The sequence below is a fragment of the Hakea prostrata genome, chromosome 11 (assembly GCF_041222555.1).
Source record: "Hakea prostrata isolate BN-2017 chromosome 11, UWA_Hpros_2, whole genome shotgun sequence".
NCBI classification, from domain to species: domain Eukaryota; kingdom Viridiplantae; phylum Streptophyta; class Magnoliopsida; order Proteales; family Proteaceae; genus Hakea; species Hakea prostrata.
The window spans coordinates 11,826,038-11,848,868 of record NC_142610.1 but is presented as its reverse complement, the minus strand read 5'-3'; the positions used below and the strand labels follow the sequence as shown (position 1 = coordinate 11,848,868).

The window sequence follows — 22,831 nt, the reverse complement described above, 5'->3', positions numbered from 1 at the left end:
GTAGCCTAAGAAGGTCAAGATATTAAAACAATCTCTTAGACAAATTGCTGCTGTAAGGTTGCACAGGAAAATAGGACCCTCGACACTACTTGTATAGAAGCTTTCGACACCAAGTTCGCCCCATTGTTATCATTCAGCAAAATTAGTTGAGTCCAACCACATACAATTAAGAAGTCTGCCCCATCTTCAATACTTCCTGAAGTTGAATTAGACATTTTTTGCCAATTTCTTTATGATATTTCCATTATTTTTCCTGCAATCTTGAAACATAAAAGGGAAATGGATTTGCAAGGTTTCTCGTAAAGGTTTTCCTTTACAAACCACTAAAAGCTGCTTGATATCAACATAAAATCACTGAGTTTTGTGTTTATGAGAGTGAGAACATAGAGCCAAGATACAGATACAGTTCAAGTAGCTAGTGGTGAGTGGGTGATCGAACTATAAGAAGCAGGCTTGAGGGGAATGAATCTTGTATTGATAAGCCAAAACATAATTGAGTGCATAAAGGGCTAATTTTGTCCAACTATCAGAAGCAGGCTTTGCCTGACTGCTGGAACTGAACAAATTAATGTGCCAGTTATACCAGTTAGAGCATAAGCAATCGCACAAAAAGGGAGCGCTTCAGGCTCCTTTGCTGATAATGCTGCCGTTCCGAATCCATGAGAGCTGAAACAACCAGAAGAGAAGTTTTAGCTGATAAGCAATACAGCATACTATCAAAACAATGGTATGAGGATCCTTCATGAATATTTCTGTTCTAATAATTCAAGATTTTAAACTACTACAGTTCCAAGAAAAGATGCAGTATGTTTCATATAAAAAGATAAAGGAATGTGGGATTCAAAATTAAGGTGGTTGCATCAGGAGGCTTTGCTTCACCTGGCCAAAGCACTTGGATCGGTTTTTTTATTCCTATTAGATTCAAAAACTCATTCGAAAACTAGAGGATCAGGATAAGAAAACATGTCATAAGACATCGACCTGGATTTCATATTTGCATCACATCTCAATGGACCCCTACATTTAGATAAAGGAATAAATCATCAGAAGTTGAATTTGATCCAAGGTCTGATCCTGAGTTTCAGAAGGATTACAATCAGGATACGACTTTTCTACTATAATCATCTTCCATGATAAGTTCTGTAGAGATTTAGCTAATGAAGAAGAGGGTTATAAGAAGATGTGGCCAGACCTCCCACCTGGCCTTGTTGCAATCGCACCAGCCGTATCCTAATCTCACCAGTGGAGTAGTTGAATCAGATAGCTAGTTTCTAAGTGATACAGAAGAATATAAAACATCTAATGGCTTACACATTATGCCTAAATGGCTGGTTACAAGTATATATACAATCTCCAAATATTACTTTTAACATGACTAGAAATAACCTAAACCGACCAGTGATCGACTACTTGATTTATCAACAGACTTAAAAAACTCCTGAACTGGCTCAAAACCTTTAGCAATGTTTGGAATTGCAAACCAATTAGGACCTGGAAAAATGAAAGAAAATCAACTTTTAACAGGACTGGATTTACAGATTCCTAACATATTCTGAACAATCACATACTCATAACCAATATCAGAAGAGAGACTGAAAACATAACTCTCTCTGAACAGGACTCCAGAGCAGAGTGGGAATAGGATGCCCAGTGAGACTTGGTCCCCAGAGAAATTAGCAAGTTTAAAATTCCTGAAACCACAAGTTCTTCTATTGGCACTGCTGCTAGTGCTCAAATATTGCATCATTAGGTCATCCAGATGCTCCCAATGACAAAGTGAAATAAACCTTGAGTATTCTTTTGCAATAAGAGATCGAATACTCAATTGATTTCAGCTCCTTTAAATGAACGTAACCAAGTACACTTTCACTTTATTTATTTTCTCAAGTATTTGATGATAGCAAAGTGAAATTTTTCCAAAATTGTTAACACCTATAACTGGATTACAGGATGCATCAAACAGCATAGTTATCACCTTTACTTATCAACAAGCATTATTTTCAGTATAAATGGATGAGGAAGTCTGTAAATAGTTATATCCACAGTCCAAACTCAATGTGCAGTCTGTGAACTATCCACTGGTAAGGTTGTAATGGATGAGAATGTATAAACTATGATGACAATTGTGCTTACCTAGATGCTGTTGCTATTCCTCGAGCTATAGGATCAGCCAGACGGAATTTATCAAGCATTGTTTGTGCAAAATTAGCACCCACTAGACCAGTTAAGATGACTGCAGCACCTGTGACAGATGCATTTGCATCTGCAATTTAACAAGATGAACACATTGATTAACACAAAGTTTGAAGTGTAGGAAAAAAAGTTGCATGCGATCACCATGAGTGGGGGTGGTTCAGTAACACTTCTGTACATTTTAGTGCATCTGTTTCACTATTAGAAATAGGAACACCTGAAATACGTTGAGTACTTGAAATGAAGTCAAACACCCTCCTCCCATCTCATACCCCAAAAGAAAAGAAGAACGTGAACAAAATATCAACCTACTTGATATCCCCTATCAAAGTTGTGTTTTCTGGAAAAGATAATTCTCAGGAAACAAGGTCTTTTTTTTTGGTAAGACAGGAAACAAGATTACCCACTTAAAACTTGTAAAGTATCAATAATTAGTGTACCTTCAAAATAGGAGACAATTTGGAGGGCTAATGCAACCGTTATACATCTAGGCAAAATTGACACAGTCAAAGAAGGTCTCAAGCCAGCAAGACGCCCTACGAGTGCAGTTGAATATAACGAGAATAATGAGGAGATGACCACAGATAAGAAAATCTCCGTTGCATGCCTCTTCACAAGCTGGCATTTGTACAAGACAACAAATATCATTTTCAATGGGCAATAAAGAAAGGGAAAATGATCAGGAAAAATAATGATGTTGTGCATCTGCACACTATCATGAGTTATTTGCCTACCAAAAGAGCTCAGGCCCATCTGATGCAAATACTGAGGATTGCTCCACAGATAAATGAGTTCTACCAGCACTTAACCTCATTCAAAATTTGTTTCTTTCATGCATTAGAGTGTAAATTAACAATCTTGTTCCGAACCCATCTCTGGATCAGGGAATCTCCTATACGGAAACTGTAAAATGGTATTGCATTTCAATGTATGTCATGTAACAGAATTCTGTTGGAATAAGGCATTTGGCCAACTAGAATGTACCTAAAATGTGCTTACTACGACAGCTATAACATTAAGCCATTAAGGTGAAGCATCTTTTATCTTGGGAAATTTTAACTTTATTGAACTGCATTTTATTATAAGGAGTGGTTGGTCACCTTTCGCTGTGTGAACATTGAAAACGCAAAAGATATAATAACAGATCCCAAGAATGACATTAGTATGTCACCAGCTCCAGGGTTATTTGAAACTTTTGTGAGATAATATCCTGCACAGAAGAATGTACTTGTTTCAATGTATGAGTCAAGAAAAATAAGAAATACTGCTGAAAAGCTCTGTAACAATACCTTTGAGCAGTAAGGACATCTATGATGAATGCATTAGTTTCCTCAAAAGAACCAGAAAATGTTTTGAAGCTAAAGACTAAACAATAAACACATATATTTATCAAGTAAATAACCAACAAACATGGTTTCAGTTAGAAAGCAAAAGAATCATGTCACTTTCTCCGATGACGTCTTCCCCTCCCCCTCCGATGATCACCCCTGCTCTGCTGCCCCACTATGAAATCCAGCCCAAAACCTAAATTAGACACCCTATTTGTTTTGGATGAAAAAGAACTTGTTTGATGTTTGACCTTGAAGTTGGACCTTGAGTATGGTGTTGATATGTTTAGAAGGTCCTAGGAAGTCAAGTCGGACCTCTCCCTTAGTGTAGATCTAAAGGCCCGAAGAGAAGTGAAAGTCAACTATGGGCCATAGCAGTAGAAGACATAATGTTCGACTCCGAACCCATGGAGTTAGACAATGATGCCCCACACTTGGAAGACCTTAATTGATTTAGAAAAGAGACTACGCCTTGAAGAAGAGAAGATTGGTTGATGACCTTAGAGCTTGGTTAGATATGATTTGAAGCCATTTTTCCATGCTAGGTAAGTTGTAGTTTATGTGTTTAAAGTTTCGTTTGATTCCGAGTAGTGGAAGGCCCTCAAATCCCTGTTTCCGGTTAAGTTGATAGTCTGGGTCGACTGCCTGGGTCGACTGGGCCAGTCTACCCAGCCAATCAACCTAAGGATGCTGAACTCGAGCAGAATTTTCTGTTTAGGTTATATTGCTATATATACCATAGGACTTCGTGTTTTTAGTATCCCTAGCCTCCAAAACACTTAGAGAACGAAGGGAACTTATCTCCAAGCCTCCAAAAGTGTTGAAGAAGACCAAACCTTGCAAACTTGCAAGTTCTCTCTCTTGTTCTTCAATCAAAGGTTAGTAATCTTACTTCTATGATATTGATTCATTCTTACTATGATCATTCTCTTCTCTGATCTGAGATTATGAGGAAGATATTGCATCTCTGCAATCATATCTTCTACAATCTCTTCTCATTCTATATGCTATGATTTCATATTCATTCTCAACATGATTTTCATGATTTCTTCTTAAACTATGATCATATTCTTATTTCGATTTCTTCTAGCATTATAGATGTATTCTTATGATTATTCATACCTCTGATTTACTGTATTCATATACTAGAATGAGATCTCATCATCTCTAGTTCATCTCTTTCATTCATAGCATGTTTTCAATGAAAACTATGTTTTCTACCAAATTAGAAAATATGATTCCAAATTAGTAAGTAATGGTTTTGATCGTTGTTTGATGTTTAAAATATGCTTTTCAGTCTTAGACTACTGTGTTAGACATTCCCTCCAAGTTTCGTAGCATTCCGGATTGTATAGAATAGGTTTCGGATCAAAATACTGTTTTTGGATTCGGATTTCTCTTTGGGCAGACTGCTTGGGTCGACTGAATCAATCAACCCAGCCAATCAACCTGCAGTGACAGCAACTCCGTTTTTTGTCCGTTTCGACTCCAATCTTTTGGAATTGCTTGTTATGACCTATACATGTTTTGTCAAGCTTGTTTAGGTGATTTTGGATTTGTTCTCTGATCTCTTATTTGAAGACTATAAGTTCGGATGACGAGGTGAGTATTCCAACTCACAATATGCCTATTTACATGTTTTTATGTATTATGATATGAATGCATGATTTAACTACTGTTGTTTGGTTTTCTTTACATCATGATACTTCTACAACTACAGTAGCTTGTCCACATTGTTAATTTAATATTAGAATTGATTATTGATTATGAGTATGTGTTATGGACTATGATGTGGATATGGATGTGAATATGACTTGTATGGAATCATGATGTGATGTGGATGCCTAGGTCATAGTTGTGGAATGGGGAATGCCCTATTGGCGTTTCTGTCTTTGGACATCAGTGGAAGTGGTATGGGACGCTTTCCTATGATGCCCCTTGACTCTTTCCCTAACTACTGGTTGACATACCTAGGATTGGTCTAACAGTGTTTGGCTAGAAATACCCCTGTTATATCAGACCCGATTCGGAAGGGTATTGAGACCGAACGACCCGTGGTAGCAATGGGGATTCATGGGTGCTCAAGACCGGTAACCAACCCGTGAGGGGACATGAATCACATTGTGGGGGCCATTTATGGGTAGGGTTGCATATGGATAGACTTGGGCTCATGGACGCTCAAGACCGGTAAGCAACCCGTGAGAGGACATGAGAGCTTCCCATTTACTATATGTGGATGACCTATAGGGTTGATGAGTCCGTATTTGAGAGAGTCGGATATGCTGACTCTAGTGTGAAGGATACCGGAAAGGATCCCGAGAGGGGAGGAATGGACGTATCTGGATCTGAGTTGATATAACTAAGTAGATGACTTGTATTGGGCTAGGCTTAACCCTGACATGCGCCAGTACTTAGACCAATGGTGATGTGAGAGAGCGGTGACTTAACCCCCAACCATGGATTGTCCAAGATGGATGAAGGACCCTTTGCCAACCAAGGATGAGTGAATTGAGACCTACCCAAAGAAGTATGGTGCTATGACTTAAAACATGTCTGCCAATAGAGACCAGCATACATACATAGAGTTAGAAGCATATTGCATTTATTGTTTCATATCATTGCATATATGTTTGTTTGTGAATGCATGTGAAGATGCTTATTGTGTTTGGATTACTTGCTAAGTTCTTTTGAGCTTACCCTTCGGGGGACATGTTTTTAGATGACATTGTAGGTACGAAAGAGAACCCGTGCCCCAGTACGGAGGACCTTTCCGTATATGGTACAGCTCTGGATGTCCTTGGACAAGGTAATGAACAGCGTGGCAGCCAGTACACAGATTTGGGCTGCACTGACGACTCCTATTGATGGCAGCCGGAATCGTCTTATTCGTCGATGGGATCGTGCGCTAGATGCTAATCTGAAGCTTCAAGAGCATGACCCTAAAGTGAAGAAGATGAAGACTGAAGATGTGGATTAGATTCTCTTGTTTCTTCTAGACTTTTATTTTACTTGTATTAGCTTAGAGCTTGCTTTAGATTTTGATCTACCTTTCACATATGTTGTGGGGTATATTTCCGCTATACTCTACTGTTGTCTTTTGATTTAGTATCTTGTTATTCCGCACTCTGATATTCTTTAGTGATCCTTCTGAGATCCTTTATTGACTTTTATTAGTAAAATACTTGAATACAATGATTTGTTCTTGCTTTTGATTATGTTATTGTGCTAAATGGATATGATCGTTCCTAAACTTGATCTTTTGGGTTGTAGATCACTCCCTCGGGTAACCCAGATAAGGTATAGGCTGGGTGTATTTGGGCGGGATGTGACACCCATTCTCAGCCCTCCGCCACCTCCGTCAACCCCATTCCACCCCCTTTGCTTCCTCCCATAGCTCACTCCCCTCCCCTACCGAATGCCTAGAACACGCCTCTTACTTCTCAAGCCCCTTCGTGCAATCTATCCTTCATCCTCCTTCAGACTCCCCCATCCCCTTGGTTCGTTGCCCCTCATCTCCTACTGGTCCTAAAATCCTTCATTGGAAGACTGCTGTCCTGGGGCAATTTCTTGGTCCTTGCCCTCCTATTGGCATTATCAAGGCCTCCCTGGCCAAACAATGGAATTCCCTGGGTTCTTTGGGAAACTTTTGTCATTGAAGATGGGATTCTGTTGTTCAAATTTGCCTCCCCTGCTTGTCAATCGAAGGCCATCAATGGTTCTCCTTGGTATGTTGGGCAATCCCCTATTTTCATCAAGCCCTGGGAACACTCCATGCCGCTCCACATGGTCGACTTCAACTCGCTTCCCCTGTGGATCAATTTTCCTGGCCTCCCTCTGGAGTTTTGGAACAAAGAATGTTTGAATCGCATAGGTTCTGCTTTGGGTCGCCCTCTTCGCTCAGACTTGAAGACTTCCAAACTCAAGCGGTTGTCCTATGCTTGAATTTGCGTTGAAATGCCTGCTTCCAAGCCCCTTCCTCCTTGCATATCCATTGCCGGTGATGCGTCCAAAATCTACTCAGCCCTTAGATCTCCTGAGAATGACCTGCAAAAACAAACGTCAGATGTGGCCCGACCGCTGGGATCGGGAGTCCACCTCCGAAGGCTAAGTCAGTTGATGAACTTAATCACAAACGACTCTGTTGGGTCACAGAGCTAAGGAATGAATAACGAGAATACGATTTAGATTGTATGTTCGTCCCCCCTACCTTGTGGGTAGGTGATGTCTTATATAGAGTATACCTTCGAATCTCCTTCGTTGGATGTATTTGAGCCTTCTTCGGATAGTCGTTGGATCTTAACAGATAGATCCGTTAAGTGATAGATCTCTACTGGGTTGGACTAGTAGATGACTCCTTTGATAATATGATCGTTATATGGTAGTTATGCATATAATAGCGATGAGTAACAGCCGCCAAATACTGCGAGCCGCCTTTAGGTTGTTTAGCCTATTCCGATCGTATCGAATTAGGGCGTGCTTGTGGCTGAGTTAGTTTTCTTCCTCAGCAAGCTATCTCCTGGACCCGGCTCGCTCGGAAGCGAGTCGATTCCTTTCGTCCCAACCGGAGTCGAGGGTTGAACCAAGATTGAACCAGGTTCGTTTATATTTTCTCCATATCACGAGCCCCCGAGACCAAGCGTTTGGTCGATCCCGAGGGCTTGGTTTTTAACTGGGTTCTCCGTCGAACAATAGTTTTGCATAATCCTCAACCCATTAAATGTCATATCACATTTAATGCGGTTGTGTTGCTTTTTCCTCAAGCATTATGAGTATTCTCACTTTTTGTGGGGGTGACGCCACGCGTCCTTTGCAGCCGAAACTATCGTTGCTCATGCAATCAAAATGACGGTTTCGAAACGCTTGTTTTGGATTTGTGAGTTCAAACTTTCGAACCGTCTCCAAATCTTAATCGTACACGTCCTCGAACACTCATGCGGGTGCTTAAAAGCGGTTTATTGTCTCCGTAGGTTTTATTCTCTTTGTCTGGAATTTTGAAACCTCGTCGTCTTCTTCGCGCCTTATGATCTTCTCGTCCTCAAGCTTCCTGCCTCAGTGATTCAGTAAGTTTACTGACTCCTTTGCAAAGTTTATTTTCGTCTCTAGGTTTCTTTTTTCTCTAGAAACCACAATCAGACTTCTTAGTAATGGAGGGTGGTAGGGTTTCTTCTGAAATTTCTCCTGTACTTAGCACCGGCAAGGGCGATAGTGGTGATGAGGCCTTTGCCTCTGTCCCCTCCGAGCAGTCGGATAGCGACAAGAAAACCCTAACAGCTCTCTAGCGTGACTTTGCAGAAGTTAGCCAACAGAGAAAAGCAGAAGAAAAAGCTGAGACTTCTTCTGCCCTTCCTGAGTCTGGACCATCCATGACTCCGAAAGGTGACCGCCGAATCTTCTGGGCAGTCCAAACAACCCACTAGGTCCGCTGATGGACCTGGTTCTGTTGCTTCCTCCTATATTGAGGAAAACCTTCCTTCAGCCGTCAAATGTTTTGACTTTCCTTCCTCGTACCAACTTAGGGCTCCCACTTCTGACGAGAGGGTTGATTCGATCCTTCCAAGCAAATTCTCCTTGTATATAGATACTCTGGAAAGCGGAGTTCGCTTTCCCTTTTTTAATACTTTGTTTTCTGTCATTCTGAATCATTGGGACATCTGACCCGGAATGCTTCTTCCCAATAGCTGGCGTCTCATCGTCGGAATCTTGGGTTTATGTTTTGAGCTTGGCATCATACCTTCTCTTCCTCTTTTTGTACATTTTCATGTTCTTTCTCTTTCCCATCCTCCCGGCTGGGTTGTGCTTTTTAAGCGCAACAAAGTTGAGCTTGACTGGTCGGGCAGCATTCTTGCCAAAGGAACTTGCCCTTCCAATCATAAAGGGTGGCGCAAGCGATATTTTTTTTGCTGAGCGCCTCAATCAGATCTTAACTTCCCGACAGCCTGGAAGCTGTACACTTCATATTCAGAGGGTAACCGGGTCCCTTCGTTATCCAAAGAAGACAGAGCTGCTGTCGGGAAGATCAAGTCAATTCCATGGTATAAAAAGATACATGGATATGAGATGGAATACAACTCCATTCTTCAATACTGGGGGCTGGCTCAACGTGAGCTTTCTAACTGCCACGTTTCACTTTCTTAAATGTACTGCGAACTTTTTTTCAACTTTCTGACTTTTGTTTTTCTTTGTAGTGCCTCCAAGAATGAATCCAGACAGCCTTCAGGTGAGGGCTGCCAAGGCTGTTGTGACTGCAGAGCAACGGTCTACTCGAGCCTTAACTGCAGATCAGGTAGCCTCTGTGCCGCCTCCAGACCCTTCTTACAAGGGTATTAGGAACCTGAAGCCAGTGGTTGAGGCTTCGGGGAGAGGGAAAAAGCCAATGGTGGAAGAGGTTGAAATCCCCTCTCCCGCCCGAACCAAAAGGAAGCACGACTCAGTTGATGCCTCCGCCCTGAAGAAATCCAAGAAGAACAAAGATTCTGAGGAGATCTTCGTCCCTCAATGGTCGCTGACGCGGACAGACCGGGCAACACAGGATCCCGAAAAGGTTGTTGAGTGGAGCTCCCTCGGCCTTATGCCTGCCGACCGTCAGGCCTTTGAAACCCTGCAAGACGACGTTCTAGTTCATCTTTCCACAAGGTATTATTTTTCTTAAGCTTTTACTACTTGCTTTGTAATCTCTCCTGGGATTTTCTGATAATCTCTCTGTCTTTTTAGGAATGCTGTGTTGAGCTTTTATCAACACATGGAGGCATTGAGTCGAGTTGGTCGTAGCGGCTCCTTGCTGCAGACTTGTGAAGAGAATCTGGCGAAGGCCAATTCTGAGGTGGACCGGTTGAGGAAAGCAGCCGAAGAGTTGAAGGAGAAACATGATGAGGAGATGAGTTCTTTAAGGAAAGAACTTGACTCGTCAACCATTCGTGCTGTTGCTCGCTGAACGCGAGGCTAAGAAACAGAAAAACGCTGCTACCACGTTCGGTGAGAGTCTCGAGCTTAAAGCCCTGGAGAACGAACATCTGTCTAAGATGGCAGTTCCCAGCAAGCCCGAACATCTTACACAAGGTCTTCGGAGGGACTGCATTCGGAAGTATCTGAATAGCGTTCCCTTCACTGATCTATTGGGTTCCTTCAACCTTTAAGCCTATCGAGAGGGGCAAAATGATGTCTGGAGAAAGATCCTTGAATCTAATCCTTCTTTTGACACAACTCCCTTATCGGAGGTGTGTCACAAGGAAATCTTCGAGAAGCTGAAGCTGCCTTTCCCTGACTGGGTTTTGGAAGAGGACCCCATTCCAGTGGACCCAAATATCGAGAATTATCTTGCTAATTCGCCGCCTATTCCCAAAGAACCTCAAAAGCCTGCTTCGGATAAAGATTCTGACAAAAATTCTTCGGCTGGCAATGAGAAAGAACAATAGGAAACCATCTCTTTTCCTTTTTTTTTTTTTGTAAGGGTTGGCCCCCCACGGTCTTCTATAATAAAATAGAAATCTGTTTTCTTTTTCTCAAACTCTTCCAATGATTGCCTTAATATTTTCTCATATCGTACCCAAAGAATTATCTATTCCTTCTCATAAGAGATATTTAAGAATGATATAAGTTATCACGTAGATTAACTTGTACCTTAATTGAAGACAATGCTCGGGACATCAGGGAAATGCGTTCGGGAGAGATGCGTTCGGTCAACTTAATTCTCCCGAACCTTTTGTGACATCTGAACTTTATCTCCCAACCACTCTTTCTTTACGACGAAGCTCAAACGTTTCCTTGTATTTGTATACCAATTGCTCTTCCCAAGGAATCGGAAATACTCTATTATTTAATACTGTTGCGACGGTTGGTATTTGGCATTATCCTCGTATCAGGTGCACATTGTTCTATGTGGAAACCTAGTCCAACCTTCATTTTAAGCGCCGTTATCTCCTGACCGTTGATCATGCATTTTTAGGAATTCGAAATGTCTCTTCCATCCTGCCCTTTGATTAACTTGGGCTTTCAACCGTCGCATCTCTCTTTGAGGCTATTTAAGTTCCTCAAGGGTGCTTCATCTTTATCTCGCTATCTGCAAGTTATTTCTATCTGATAGATTTGCAAAGTAATATCTTGTCTTCCTTTGCTGTCTTTGTACTCTTGTCCTCCAACAATATCTTCGATCAGAACCTGAACAAGTAAGTCTTCTGCTCAGTCATTCAGTTTTGTCACGAACTTCTTCTTCTCCCTGAGTAATCTCCACAGTATTCATAATTCAGGTTTACTCATCACGGAAGTTCCCTGATTGGTGTTCATAACTTTATTTGTTCGACAGAAATCTAGGGTTTTCCCTTTTCTGCTATAAGTTGTTGGATTCTCGTCCTGACACTGCTTTCCTTTTATTTGCAGTGCCTCCAAGAATTAACTTGGACTTTATTAGGGCGAAATCTTGCAAGAAGACTACCACAGTGCCAACGGAAGTTGCTCCCTCTGAGGTGATTGCTGCTGGTGAATCTTCTAAACGTGGGGAGATTGCTGTTGGTGAATCTTCAGATCAGATTCCCACTGCCTCTGCTGATGCTTCCCCCACGCTTCCTCTGCCTAGAGAGCATGGTTGGGAGATCTCGTTTTTTAACCTTGGCGAGACGAGATGGAGGTCGAGATCTGCGAGTTGGGATATCTCGCTCGAGATCTCGCCATATCTCGCCATATCTCGCCATATCTCGCCATATCTCGCCATATCTCGCCATATCTCGCCCTGGATCTCGCTGGAACTCTCAATTTTTGCCTTTTTATTGTAGATTTTGGCTGAATTTTCACTTACAACTACTCTTAGCACATCTACAACAAGGAAGATCAATCATTCTCTACTTGTCTTATGAATTTATGATTTAATGACTTATATAGAACTTCTAATGGTTGTATAATTATTTTATTCTTAAAATTTGAGATTGTGATACTCATATGGATGGAATTTTGATAACATTTAAGTTAGTTGATGCATTTGATATACTTGCTTTTCATTTATATGCTTTAAAGGTTCTATATTACATGTTGTATAACATTGCATTCCCTAATCCTACTACATTTCGGTTTTACACTATGGGTAGACTTAGAAATCATACATAGGGTTGTTTCTGACAAATCCAAGGCCACCAACGTGTTCAAAAGGCCTTAAATAAGCTAAATACCAAGTTTCAACCCAATTGGGACCCTAAAACCCACCAAGATGGGCCACCGAGTTGATGCAAAAAAATTGTACATCTCGACCGAGATCTCACCGAGATGGTCGAGATCTCTTTTTCAAGGTGGTGAGATCTCTCTCGAGAGCGAGATCTTCTACCATGCTAGAGAGACCATTCGGTCTTCTAAGGAGGATGTGGCTCCCTCCGTCGTCGCTTGCACTGTTGACGCCCCTGTTGGCACTACGCTGGAGTCTTCTTCCATGATGAAGACCCTTCGGGCATCTGAGGAAGATGTGGTCCCCGCAGTTGCCGCTCGTATTTCCAACTCTAGTGCTTGTTTGGCATCCTCCTCCACTCCTTCCCTGGAGCCGGAGGATTTTGCCACTAGGAAGCGCCCTCGGTTGGCCGATGACGTGTTCCATCCTTCTTGGTCGCTGAAGAGGTCTGACTTGGTGACAGGCGATTTTGACAAGGCACTAGAATGGTGCACTACTGTTCAAATGCCTGCCGAGAGCAGAGCCCTCTCCACGATCCCAGTCAGGGATTTTATGAAATCACTGGTGATGTAAGTTTTTCTTCATTATCTTTCGTTCTGAAGATTTTTCTTTTGCTATTGACTAACTTTGAGGTTGTTGCAGGAGTCTCACTGGTAACTTCCACAATCAAGTGGAAGCAGCCTTTAGACTCGAGTAGACTGAGTGATGAAGTTTCCAGGCTTCGGGAAGAATCCAAAGCCAAAGATGCTGAGGTTGCTTGTCTTGGAAACCAAGCTTGGGAGATTGCCCGAGTGAAGAGTTCTGAGAACGAGCGTTTTCGTTCGGTTTTGGATGATGCCAAGGAGAAGATCCGGCAGCTGGAGCGGGAAGTAGGAAAGCTTTCAGCAGGGGCGAAAGGGTCTGAAGTTGTGTCAACATCCTAAAGGCAAGCTGTTACCCTTGTGCCCAAGTCCCTTGCAACTGATGTTCGTAGTGCTTACATCTTCAAATATTCGCACAGTAAGCCTTTTGTTGATATGCTGAATGCTTATAACTTGCAGGCATACCGGGATGGTAAGAACAAGGTATGGGAATCGATATTAAGGAGAAATCCTTATTTCAACACGACTCCCCACCGCGCCAATTGTCATCCTGAAGTGTTTGCAAAACTGGGACTTCCTTTTCCAACCTGGGCCAAAGATACAGATCTTCCACCTCCAGATCCGGATATAATGCATCATCTTGCAACTCTCCTCCCTATCCTTCTCTTAAAAGGATTCAGCTATGAAGAGCTTGCCGTGAATGCAGGTTTGATCAAAGATCAGACTTCTTCCAGAAAAGCTGGATAAAGAGTATGGAATTGCGGAGGATTTTGTACTTGCAGAATGCTTTGCAATCCTCAAGGGAGATAAACAAATGATAACATATGTTTTCCCGACTCTGTTCTTCTTCTTCTTCTTGAATCTGTGTTGCTTCTTGACCCTGTGTTGCTTCTGACAAAGCTACTTCGATCATCGATGATTTTCCTTTTTGACCGAACGAAGATTGTATCTTAACACTTGTTATCTCATATGTATACTTGATGTAAAGGTTGGCCCCTTCTGGTCGTTTAAAGGAATAAAGAATTAACTTCATCTTTGAACTTTGTCAGTCACTTGAGTCATTGTTGCAGTAGGTCTTAGTTGTTTCAAAACAATGCCTTTACTTAAAGATTTCCGTAGAAATTCAATAAGTTTTGAGAAGGAACTCACTCGGGTTTTAATCCGATGCCTTGTAGAAGGTCCCACACGGGTTTTAAACCGATGCCTTTACTTAAGAATTTACGGAGAAATTCAATAAGTTTGAGAAGGAAGTCACTTGGGTTTTAAACCGATGCCTTGTAGAAGGTCCCACACAGGTTTTAAACCGATGCCTTTACTTAAGAATTTTCGGAGAAATTCAATAAGTTTGAGAAGGAACTCACTCGGGTTTTAAACCGATGCCTTGTAGAATGTCCCACACGGGTTTTAAACCGATGCCTTTACTTAAGAATTTCCGGAGAAATTCAATAAGTTTGAGAAGGAACTCACTCAGGTTTTAATCCGATGCCTTGTAGAAGGTCCCACAAGGGTTTTAAACCGATGCCTTTACTTAAGAATTTTCGGAGAAATTCAATAAGTTTGAGAAGGAACTCACTCGGGTTTAATCCGATGCCTTGTAGAAGGTCCCACACGGGTTTTAAACCGATGCTTTTACTTAAGAATTTCCGGAGAAATTCAATAAGTTTGAGAAGGAACTCATTTGGGTTTTTAACCGATGCCTTGTAGAAGGTCCCACACGGGTTTTAAACCGATGCCTTTTGATTTTGTCACTGGATCTGATCTTAAGTGTTGTGTGATGTGATGCCCCCAATCAAAAGACAGTATGTTGAAAACTGAGAATTGTATTGATTGAGTTGAATTTTGTTACATCATGAATGAAAATGAGAATCTTTTCAAGGATAATATTTCTTCAAATGCCTGGCATTCCACGAACGATCCAGCTCTTTCTGAGTTGTCATGTTCTTTAGCTTATAAGCTCCTGAACCGACCGGTTTAATAACCATATACGAACCTTCCCATGAAGGGTCCAATTTCCTTTGATGGCGCGGATTTGAAGCTAAGGTATTTCTTAATACCAAGTCTCCTGCTATGTATCGACGATTCCTTATTCGGGAATTATAATGTGACGCTATCCTTCGTTGATAATGTTGAGTTCGCGCCATTGCTTTTGTACGAACTTCATCAAACAAGTCAAGGCTATCTAGCAGTTCTTGTTCGTTCGCTTTTTCTTCGAACTCTCTTTCCCGTAGTGTTCCAGCCATTACTTCGATAGGTGCCAATGCTTTAGATCCGTAAGCCAACTTAAAGGAGTTTCCCCTGTGGGTGTTCGAACCGTAGTTCGGTAAGCCCACAGTACATTGTGCAATTCTTCGACCCACAAGGCTTTATCAGCTTCGAATCTTCTCTTTATCCCCTCAAGTAACGTTCGGTTTGTAAGCTTTACTTGGCCATTGCTTTGGGGGTATGCCACTGATGACATACGATGCTCGATCAAGTAAGTCCCACAAAATTATTCAAATTGTGGTTTATCGAATTGAGTGCCATGATCGGTCATGATTATTTTTGGCATCCCGAACCAATATATGATTGACTCAAGCACGAACTTCTCCACCTTTCTTCCAATGATGGCTGCCAGGGCGCTTGCCTCGACCCATTTGGTGAAGTAGTCAATTGCTACTATAAGATATTCTCTTCTGCCCGACGCCTCGGTGAATTTTCCCATTATGTTGATTCCCCACATCGCAAAAGGGATGGGGTCCAGAATCGAAGTCAAGGTTTCAGCTGGGTGTTTAGATACTGTAGCATGGATTTGGCAATTGCTACACTGACGAACATATTCCATAGCAGCTTGCTAGAGCTTAGGCCAATATAACCCGAGCCTTAAAATTTTGTGTGCTAGGGCCCGACCACCCATGTGAGCACCACAAATTCCTTCATGTACCTTGGCTAGGGCTGATTCCGATCCTTCGGGACCCAAGCATCTCAATAGGGGTCCGGAGTAAGATCTTTGTATAGCCTTCCATTCTGCATTACAAATCGTGTGGAGCGCACCTTGATTAATCTTGCTTCTTTTGGATCTTCTGGTAGTTTATCATCTCTCAGATATTCTACGATCGGATCCATCCAGCAACGCTCTTCTTCAATACAGGATATTTCCGTCTCCCTATAACTTGGGAAGGTTACTTCTTCTATGGAGACCGAAGGGTCTAAATTCTTTTCTTTGGCATTGGATAATCTGGATAGCTCATCTGCCATTGTATTTTCTTTTCTTCGGATCTGACATACTTTCAGAATCCTGAATTCTTTTTGCAATGCTTGCACAATCTCTTGATATTTCTGTAATCGGGGTTCTTTAATGCTATACTCCCCTTGTACTTGATTGACAATAAGCTGTGAGTCACTAAAAATAGTCACATCTGCTATCGCCAATGCTTTTGACAATCGAAGTCCAGCTATTAGGGCTTCGTACTCTGCCTCATTGTTACTTGCTTCGAATGCAAATCTTAATGCATATCGAATAATAAATCCTACTGGACTTTTCAGGAGAATTCCAGCCCCTGCTCCTTGCTTATTACTCGAACCATCCACATATACCTCCCATACGGTTGGAATAGTGGGTTTGGCAATTTCCTCCATCAGTGCAGTAGTCTCTACTACGAAATCGGCCAGTGCTTGAGCTTTAATTGCCGTTTGAGGCTTAAAGCTTACTTGGAACTCACTAAGTTCAACTGACCAAGCTACCATTCTTCTAGACAAATCAGGTTTACGAAAAACTTTACAGAGGGGAAAAGTGGTAAATACCTTAATTGGATGAGCCTGAAAGTATGGTCGTAGTTTTCTAGCTGCTATCATAAAAGCCAGAGCCTGCTTCTCGATCTGAGAATACCGTGTCTCCACTTCAAGTAGTACGTGGCTAACATAATAAATTAGCCACTGCTTTTTGTCTTTTTCCCTAACGAGGACTGCGTTTACCGCCGAAGGAGATACTGCTAAATACAGCTGTAAAATTTCTCCCTTCTCGGGTCGGGACAATAGCGGTGGTCTTCCCAGTGTCTCCTTCACGTCTTCGAAAGCTTTCTAACATTCCTCAGTCCACTTTGCCTCCTTACTGCCCCTCAAATCTTTGAGTGCTTTGAAAAAAGGTAGGCACTTTTCTCCCGACTGTGAGATGAAACGGTTTAACGCGGCTACTCTCCCCGTTGAGCATTGCACATCCCGAACAGTTATGGGGGCTTCCATATCAATCAAAGCTTGTATTTTAGCTGAGTTAGCCTCAATACCTCTTTGTGATACCATAAAGCCCAAGAATTTGCCCGACGAAACTCTAAAGGCACACTTCTCCGGATTCAGCTTCATTTGGTATTTTCATAGTATTGAAAATACCTCTGTTAAATCTTCAATATGCTTTGTCCTCGCAGTGCTTTTTACCAGCATATCGTCAACATATGCTTCCACGTTCTTCCCGATCAAGTCTTTAAAGATTTTGTTGACGACTCTCTGATAAGTAGCCCCTGCATTCTTCAGGGCGAACGGTATGACTTTATAATAAAAGCTCTCACGATCAGTCATAAAAGCTGTAAACTTTTCGTCCTCCTTGTTCATGAGGATCTGGTTATATCCTGAGTATGCATCCACGAAACTCAATGTTTCATATCCTGCTGTTGCATCTATCAACAGATCAATCTTGGGCAATGGGTAACAGTCTTCAGGGCAAGCTTTGTTAAGGTCTGTGTAATCTGTACACATCCTCCATTTGCCATTTGCCTTTTTGACCATTACCACGTTGGCCAACCAGATTGGGCATTCAATGGGTTCAATGAAACCAGAGTTCTTCAGTTTCTCAACTTCGCCCCGAACGGCTTCGTACTTTTCTAAGCAGAAATTTCTCCTCTTTTGAATAACTGGTTTCACCTTTGGATCTATCCAAAGTTTGTGCTTTGCAACTTGCCGATCAATTCTGGGCATGTCATCCCGGAGACCACGCGAACACATCACTATTTTGTTGAAGAAAAGACTTCAACTCCACTTTGAATTCTCTCAGCTGCTCAGACCTGATATAAGTAATTCTTTTTTCATCATCGGGATACAACTGGATTTGTTCCAATTTTTCTATTGGCTCGGGCCTTTGCATTTCTGCCTCGTCCAGATCATCTCGTACTTCAATTGGTAGTGTCGTTACCTTTCTCGGGCCCTCCTTATCTTTTAAATATGCAACATAACATTGCCGAGAGATTCTCTGGTCAGATGAAACTTGACTGATCCCCATTTCTGTTGGGAATTTTATTTTCAGGTGCTTTGTTGAAACGATAGCACCTAACTTTGATAAGGATGGTCTCCCGAGGATGACGTTGTAAGCTGGGAGCTCTCGAACCACCAAGAAGTTTACCCGAACGGTAGCCTCCTTGGGGAAGCTTCCAATTAACAGGTCCAACTGTCCTGATCCTTCCGCTATTGTAGACGATCCTGTAAAGCCATATAGATGTGTGGATGATGGCTCCATTAAGTCTTCATCCACTTTAAGCTTTTGATAAGCTGCATAAGCTAAAAGGTCTGCAGTAGACCCGGTGTCAACCAACACCCTATGTACTTCACGGCTCACAATCTCTACCTTGATGACTATGGCATCATCATGAGGTAAACAAACGCCTCTTTCATCTTCTTCGCCGAAGGTGATCTAACCCTCACCATTCGGCCTTTTACGCTTCTGTGTTTCTCCGGTCCCCATGAACTTGGATTTTGCTTTCAGCTTTAGGAGTGACTCAGGTTCGGGACCTCCGAATATTGTTAGAATGGGTGACCGAGTAGCATTGATCACCTCCTTACCTTTCTTAGACTTAGGAGCCTCCGCCGGTTGTTCTGGGCTAACCGAATGGTCCCTTTTGTTACCTGCGTCTTGCGGTTCCTCTTGTCTTCCTCTGACGAAATTGGACAAGTGTCCTTGAGATATTAATCTCTCAATATCTGCTTTTAATGTCTGCAATCACTGGTATAGTGACCGTAATCCTTGTGGAAACAGCAATACCTTTCTTGATCCTGCTCCCCAGGCTTGGTAGGAAGCTTTGGAGGCCACTTCAAGATATTCTGTTTCTTGATAATATTTAAAATATCAGCCCGAGGAGTATTTAGTGGAGTATACTCACTTTTACTGGGAGATCTTTGCCGCCACGCCTGATAAGGCTTTCCGACTCGATCACGAACATTCTGTTTCGGCTTTTGCTTGTTCTCAGGAGCCTTCTGTTCTTTTGTAGAGGCTTTATTGTCCCCCTAGCGTGGGTCTAGGATCTCCGTGACGTCTGCCTGCTTTTGGCATCTGTGCACCAGTTCAACATAAGTGGTAGGCATATTTTGAAGTAATAACTCCAAGAGTCGTTGGTTAGTGAGTCCAGGTGAACAAAGCGTTTTAGCTATTTGCTAATCTAGATTCTCTATCTCCATTGTAATCTTATTGAATCTTTTCAGGTATTCCCAAATCGATTCACTTTTCCCTTGTCTAATAGTAAACAAGGTCTCCTCGGTCTTTTTTATTTGGATTCCGCTCTGGAATCGTCCTATGAATTTGCGCGCCAATTCATCAAAATCCACGATCTTTCCCGACGGGAGATTCGAGAACCATTTTTGTGCTGCTCCAATCAAAGACGAACAGAAGACCCTGCAAAGGATTTCATCGAATTACCTGCGACTGCCATAGTCTCTGCTGATAATAACTGATGTGGGCTGTGGGATCTCCCGAACCATCGAATGTGGAAAAAGTTGGCAAACGGAAATTATGAAGAAACTGATATCCGGCTATGGGGCCAGCAAATGGAGTTTTTCGGATAACCGAATATATATCATCGGTTATTCTCCCTCTCGCCAATTGTCCGAGCTTTTGATTGATATTGGCCAATTCTTGACCAATATGTGCCGACCGATCTCCGATGACACGATCATTATCTCGAGCAACACGATCATTATCTCGAGCAACGCGCCTGATAGTTGGTGAGTGAGTACGTACTCCTGCAACCAACCTTGTATTCGAACCGGTCGTACTTCCTTGCGGTCCGTCGAACCGATCGTCTCGCCTAGGGAGATCTCCAGTTCTCCTAGGTTCTCTTTCTTGCAAACGGTCGCCTTCCCGGAAATTTTGACCGACATTCTGCTTATCGATAAAAATTTGATCCCGCTGTAATGCACGCCTTTCTGCATCACGATGATCGGGTGCTTGTGGTATCACCACTTGTCTGGTTAGCACACGGAGTGCCTGACTTATCTCCAACATCTGGAGTTTCAGTTGATCCAGTTGATACTGGAGTGGATTTGGAGGATTATTACCCCCCTGACCACCATCTACTTCAAGGGGTCGACTTCCTTTTGGAATATCCGGATTGTTCACTCCGGGAATTTGGACGCCAGACTTCTCGCTGGGCCGCAGCAGCTGCTGCTGCTGCTGCCGCTGATCTAGTTATCATAGCCTTTTGAAACATTTCCTACAGACGACGCCAAATAATGTGTCCAAAATCTGCTCAGCCCTTAGATCTCCTGAGAATGACTTGCAAAAACAAACGTCAGATGTGGCCAACCGCTGGGATCGGGAGTCCACCTCCGAAGGCTAAGTCAGTTGATGAACTTAATCACAAACGGCTCTGTTGGGTCACAGAGCTAAGGAATGAATAACGAGAATACGATTCAGATTGTATGTTCGTCCCCCTACCTTGTGGGTAGGTGATGTCTTATATAGAGTGTACCTTCGAATCTCCTTCGTTGGATGTATTTGAGCCTTCTTTGGATAGTCGTTGCATCTTAACAGATAGATCCGTTAAGTGATAGATCTCTACTAGGTTGGACTAGTAGATGACTCCTTTGATAATATGATCGTTATATGGTAGTTATCCATATAATAGCGATGAGTGACAACTGCCAAATACTGCTAGCCGCCTTTAGGTTGATTAGCCTATTCCGATCGTATCGGATTAGGGCGTGCTTGTGGCTGAGTTAGTTTTCTTCCTCGCAAGGCTATCTCCTGGACCCAGCTCGCTCGGAAGTGGGTCGATTCCTTTCGTCCCGACCGGAGTTGAGGGTTGAACCAAGATTGAACCAGGTTCATTTATATTTTCTCCATATCAACCGGCGACTTGGGTGTTCATTTCAATCAGGTTATTGTCTATGATTGGGTCCCTGCCTGGTGCTCCGGTTGCTTGTCATTCGGCCATGATGTTCTCAAGTGCTTTGCTGATTTTGCTGCTCCCTTGCCTCCCTCGACTGTGGTTCCGTTGATTCCATCCAAATCGGCGTGCATAGGAACCTCTTCCTATGCTACTGTCTCCCTGCCTTCGATCGGCTATCCCTGATGTCGCTGGTGATTTTTCTTTGCGTGGTGCTATTCTGGCTCAGCCGCCGGTGGTTAAGGTGATGCTGCCTCCATCTTTAGATATCCCTCTAAAATTGATTGATCGACTAGATCTCTTATCTGTTCCAGTTGACGGCATTCCTCCTACGGCTGCTGCTGCTTCTCCTCCGCTAGCTTCTTCCGCCGCCGGCAAGACTTTCAGAAGGCGAAAGAAAAAGCTGGGCAGTTGTACCTCTGTTGCCCCTGCGACTGTCGTTACTGCTTTGACTGTGATTCCGACGGATCCTGATTGCCTGCCTTTGAAGACTGCTACTGCTGTGTCTGCTCCAACCACTGACGGTGTTGATCCTGGCAACGCTGGCATCCTCAAGCTTCCTACAGCTAGGTCTTCAAACTCCCAGGTGCGTCCAGCCATCTCTTCCCAGATTAGTTTCCATTCTCGTGCAAACCCCTCACCTATCTTGACCTCTGAACCTCTGCTAACTTCCCCTTCGATACACCGTCTCTCTCCACTAGCCTCTTTTGAACCCTCTTTTCCTCCCCTCGATACTTCCCAATTCCCAAAACCTTATTTATCAAACCCTACACTAACCAACACCACACCACCCTTCCCATCCTTACACATTAACCCGACTCGGGCTCATGGGCCTATTCCCCAAGGCCCATGGCCCTTGGCCTCTCACCCCTTTTTTCCTCTGAACTCTTCCAACTCAAAAAATTTGTTAAAACCTAGCCCACTAACCACTGCCACTCGCCCCATTTCAAAAGCTAAACCACTTATCCCACCAAAGCACCACCTTGGTTTAAACCAGCTTAAACCCATCACCTCATCTTTCTCCTCAAAACAAAGCCCAACCATCTCCAACCGTCCCACTTGCCTAACTCCCTGACCATCTCCCCTGAACCTCTCACTACAAGCTCCCCTTCCCTCACTGAGCATACCTTCACCCCTACACCCTCTTCCCCTGGTTCCGGTTCCACTATTGACCCTAACATGTTCGAAACCCCCTCCCCCATTGGCTCGTCCATGTGTGAGTCTTGCCCTCATTGTAGTTTAGATGGCCATTTATGCATGATTCATAGGCTTGAAGGATCCCCTTCCCCTGATTGCTTGGTTGCTACCCCCCCCCACTGTTACTTAAATGACTGATATTGTCATTTGGAATGTTCGAGGCCTTAACTCACTTGCTAAACAAGCTGAAATTAAGCTGGTCATCCGTGAGTCTAAGGCTTCCTTTGTGGCTTTATTAGAAACCCATGTACACTATGACAATGCCTG

The 22,831-nt window shown here is 42.8% G+C and overlaps 1 protein-coding gene across 1 annotated transcript in view; it reads right to left on the bottom strand.

Annotated features, from left to right (window-relative positions):
* Positions 1-217: 217 nt before the first annotated feature.
* Positions 218-22,831, bottom strand: part of LOC149000136 (plastidal glycolate/glycerate translocator 1, chloroplastic-like) — a 34,465-nt gene continuing 11,851 nt past the window's right edge. The window contains exons 5-8 of the mRNA XM_089140977.1: positions 3,294-3,403; positions 2,634-2,811; positions 2,134-2,263; positions 218-666 (exon numbers count right to left, since the gene is read on the bottom strand). Coding sequence (XP_088997103.1) covers positions 510-666; positions 2,134-2,263; positions 2,634-2,811; positions 3,294-3,403 — 575 coding nt within the window. The 3' untranslated portion in view covers positions 218-509. The remainder of the gene's footprint in view (positions 667-2,133; positions 2,264-2,633; positions 2,812-3,293; positions 3,404-22,831) is intronic.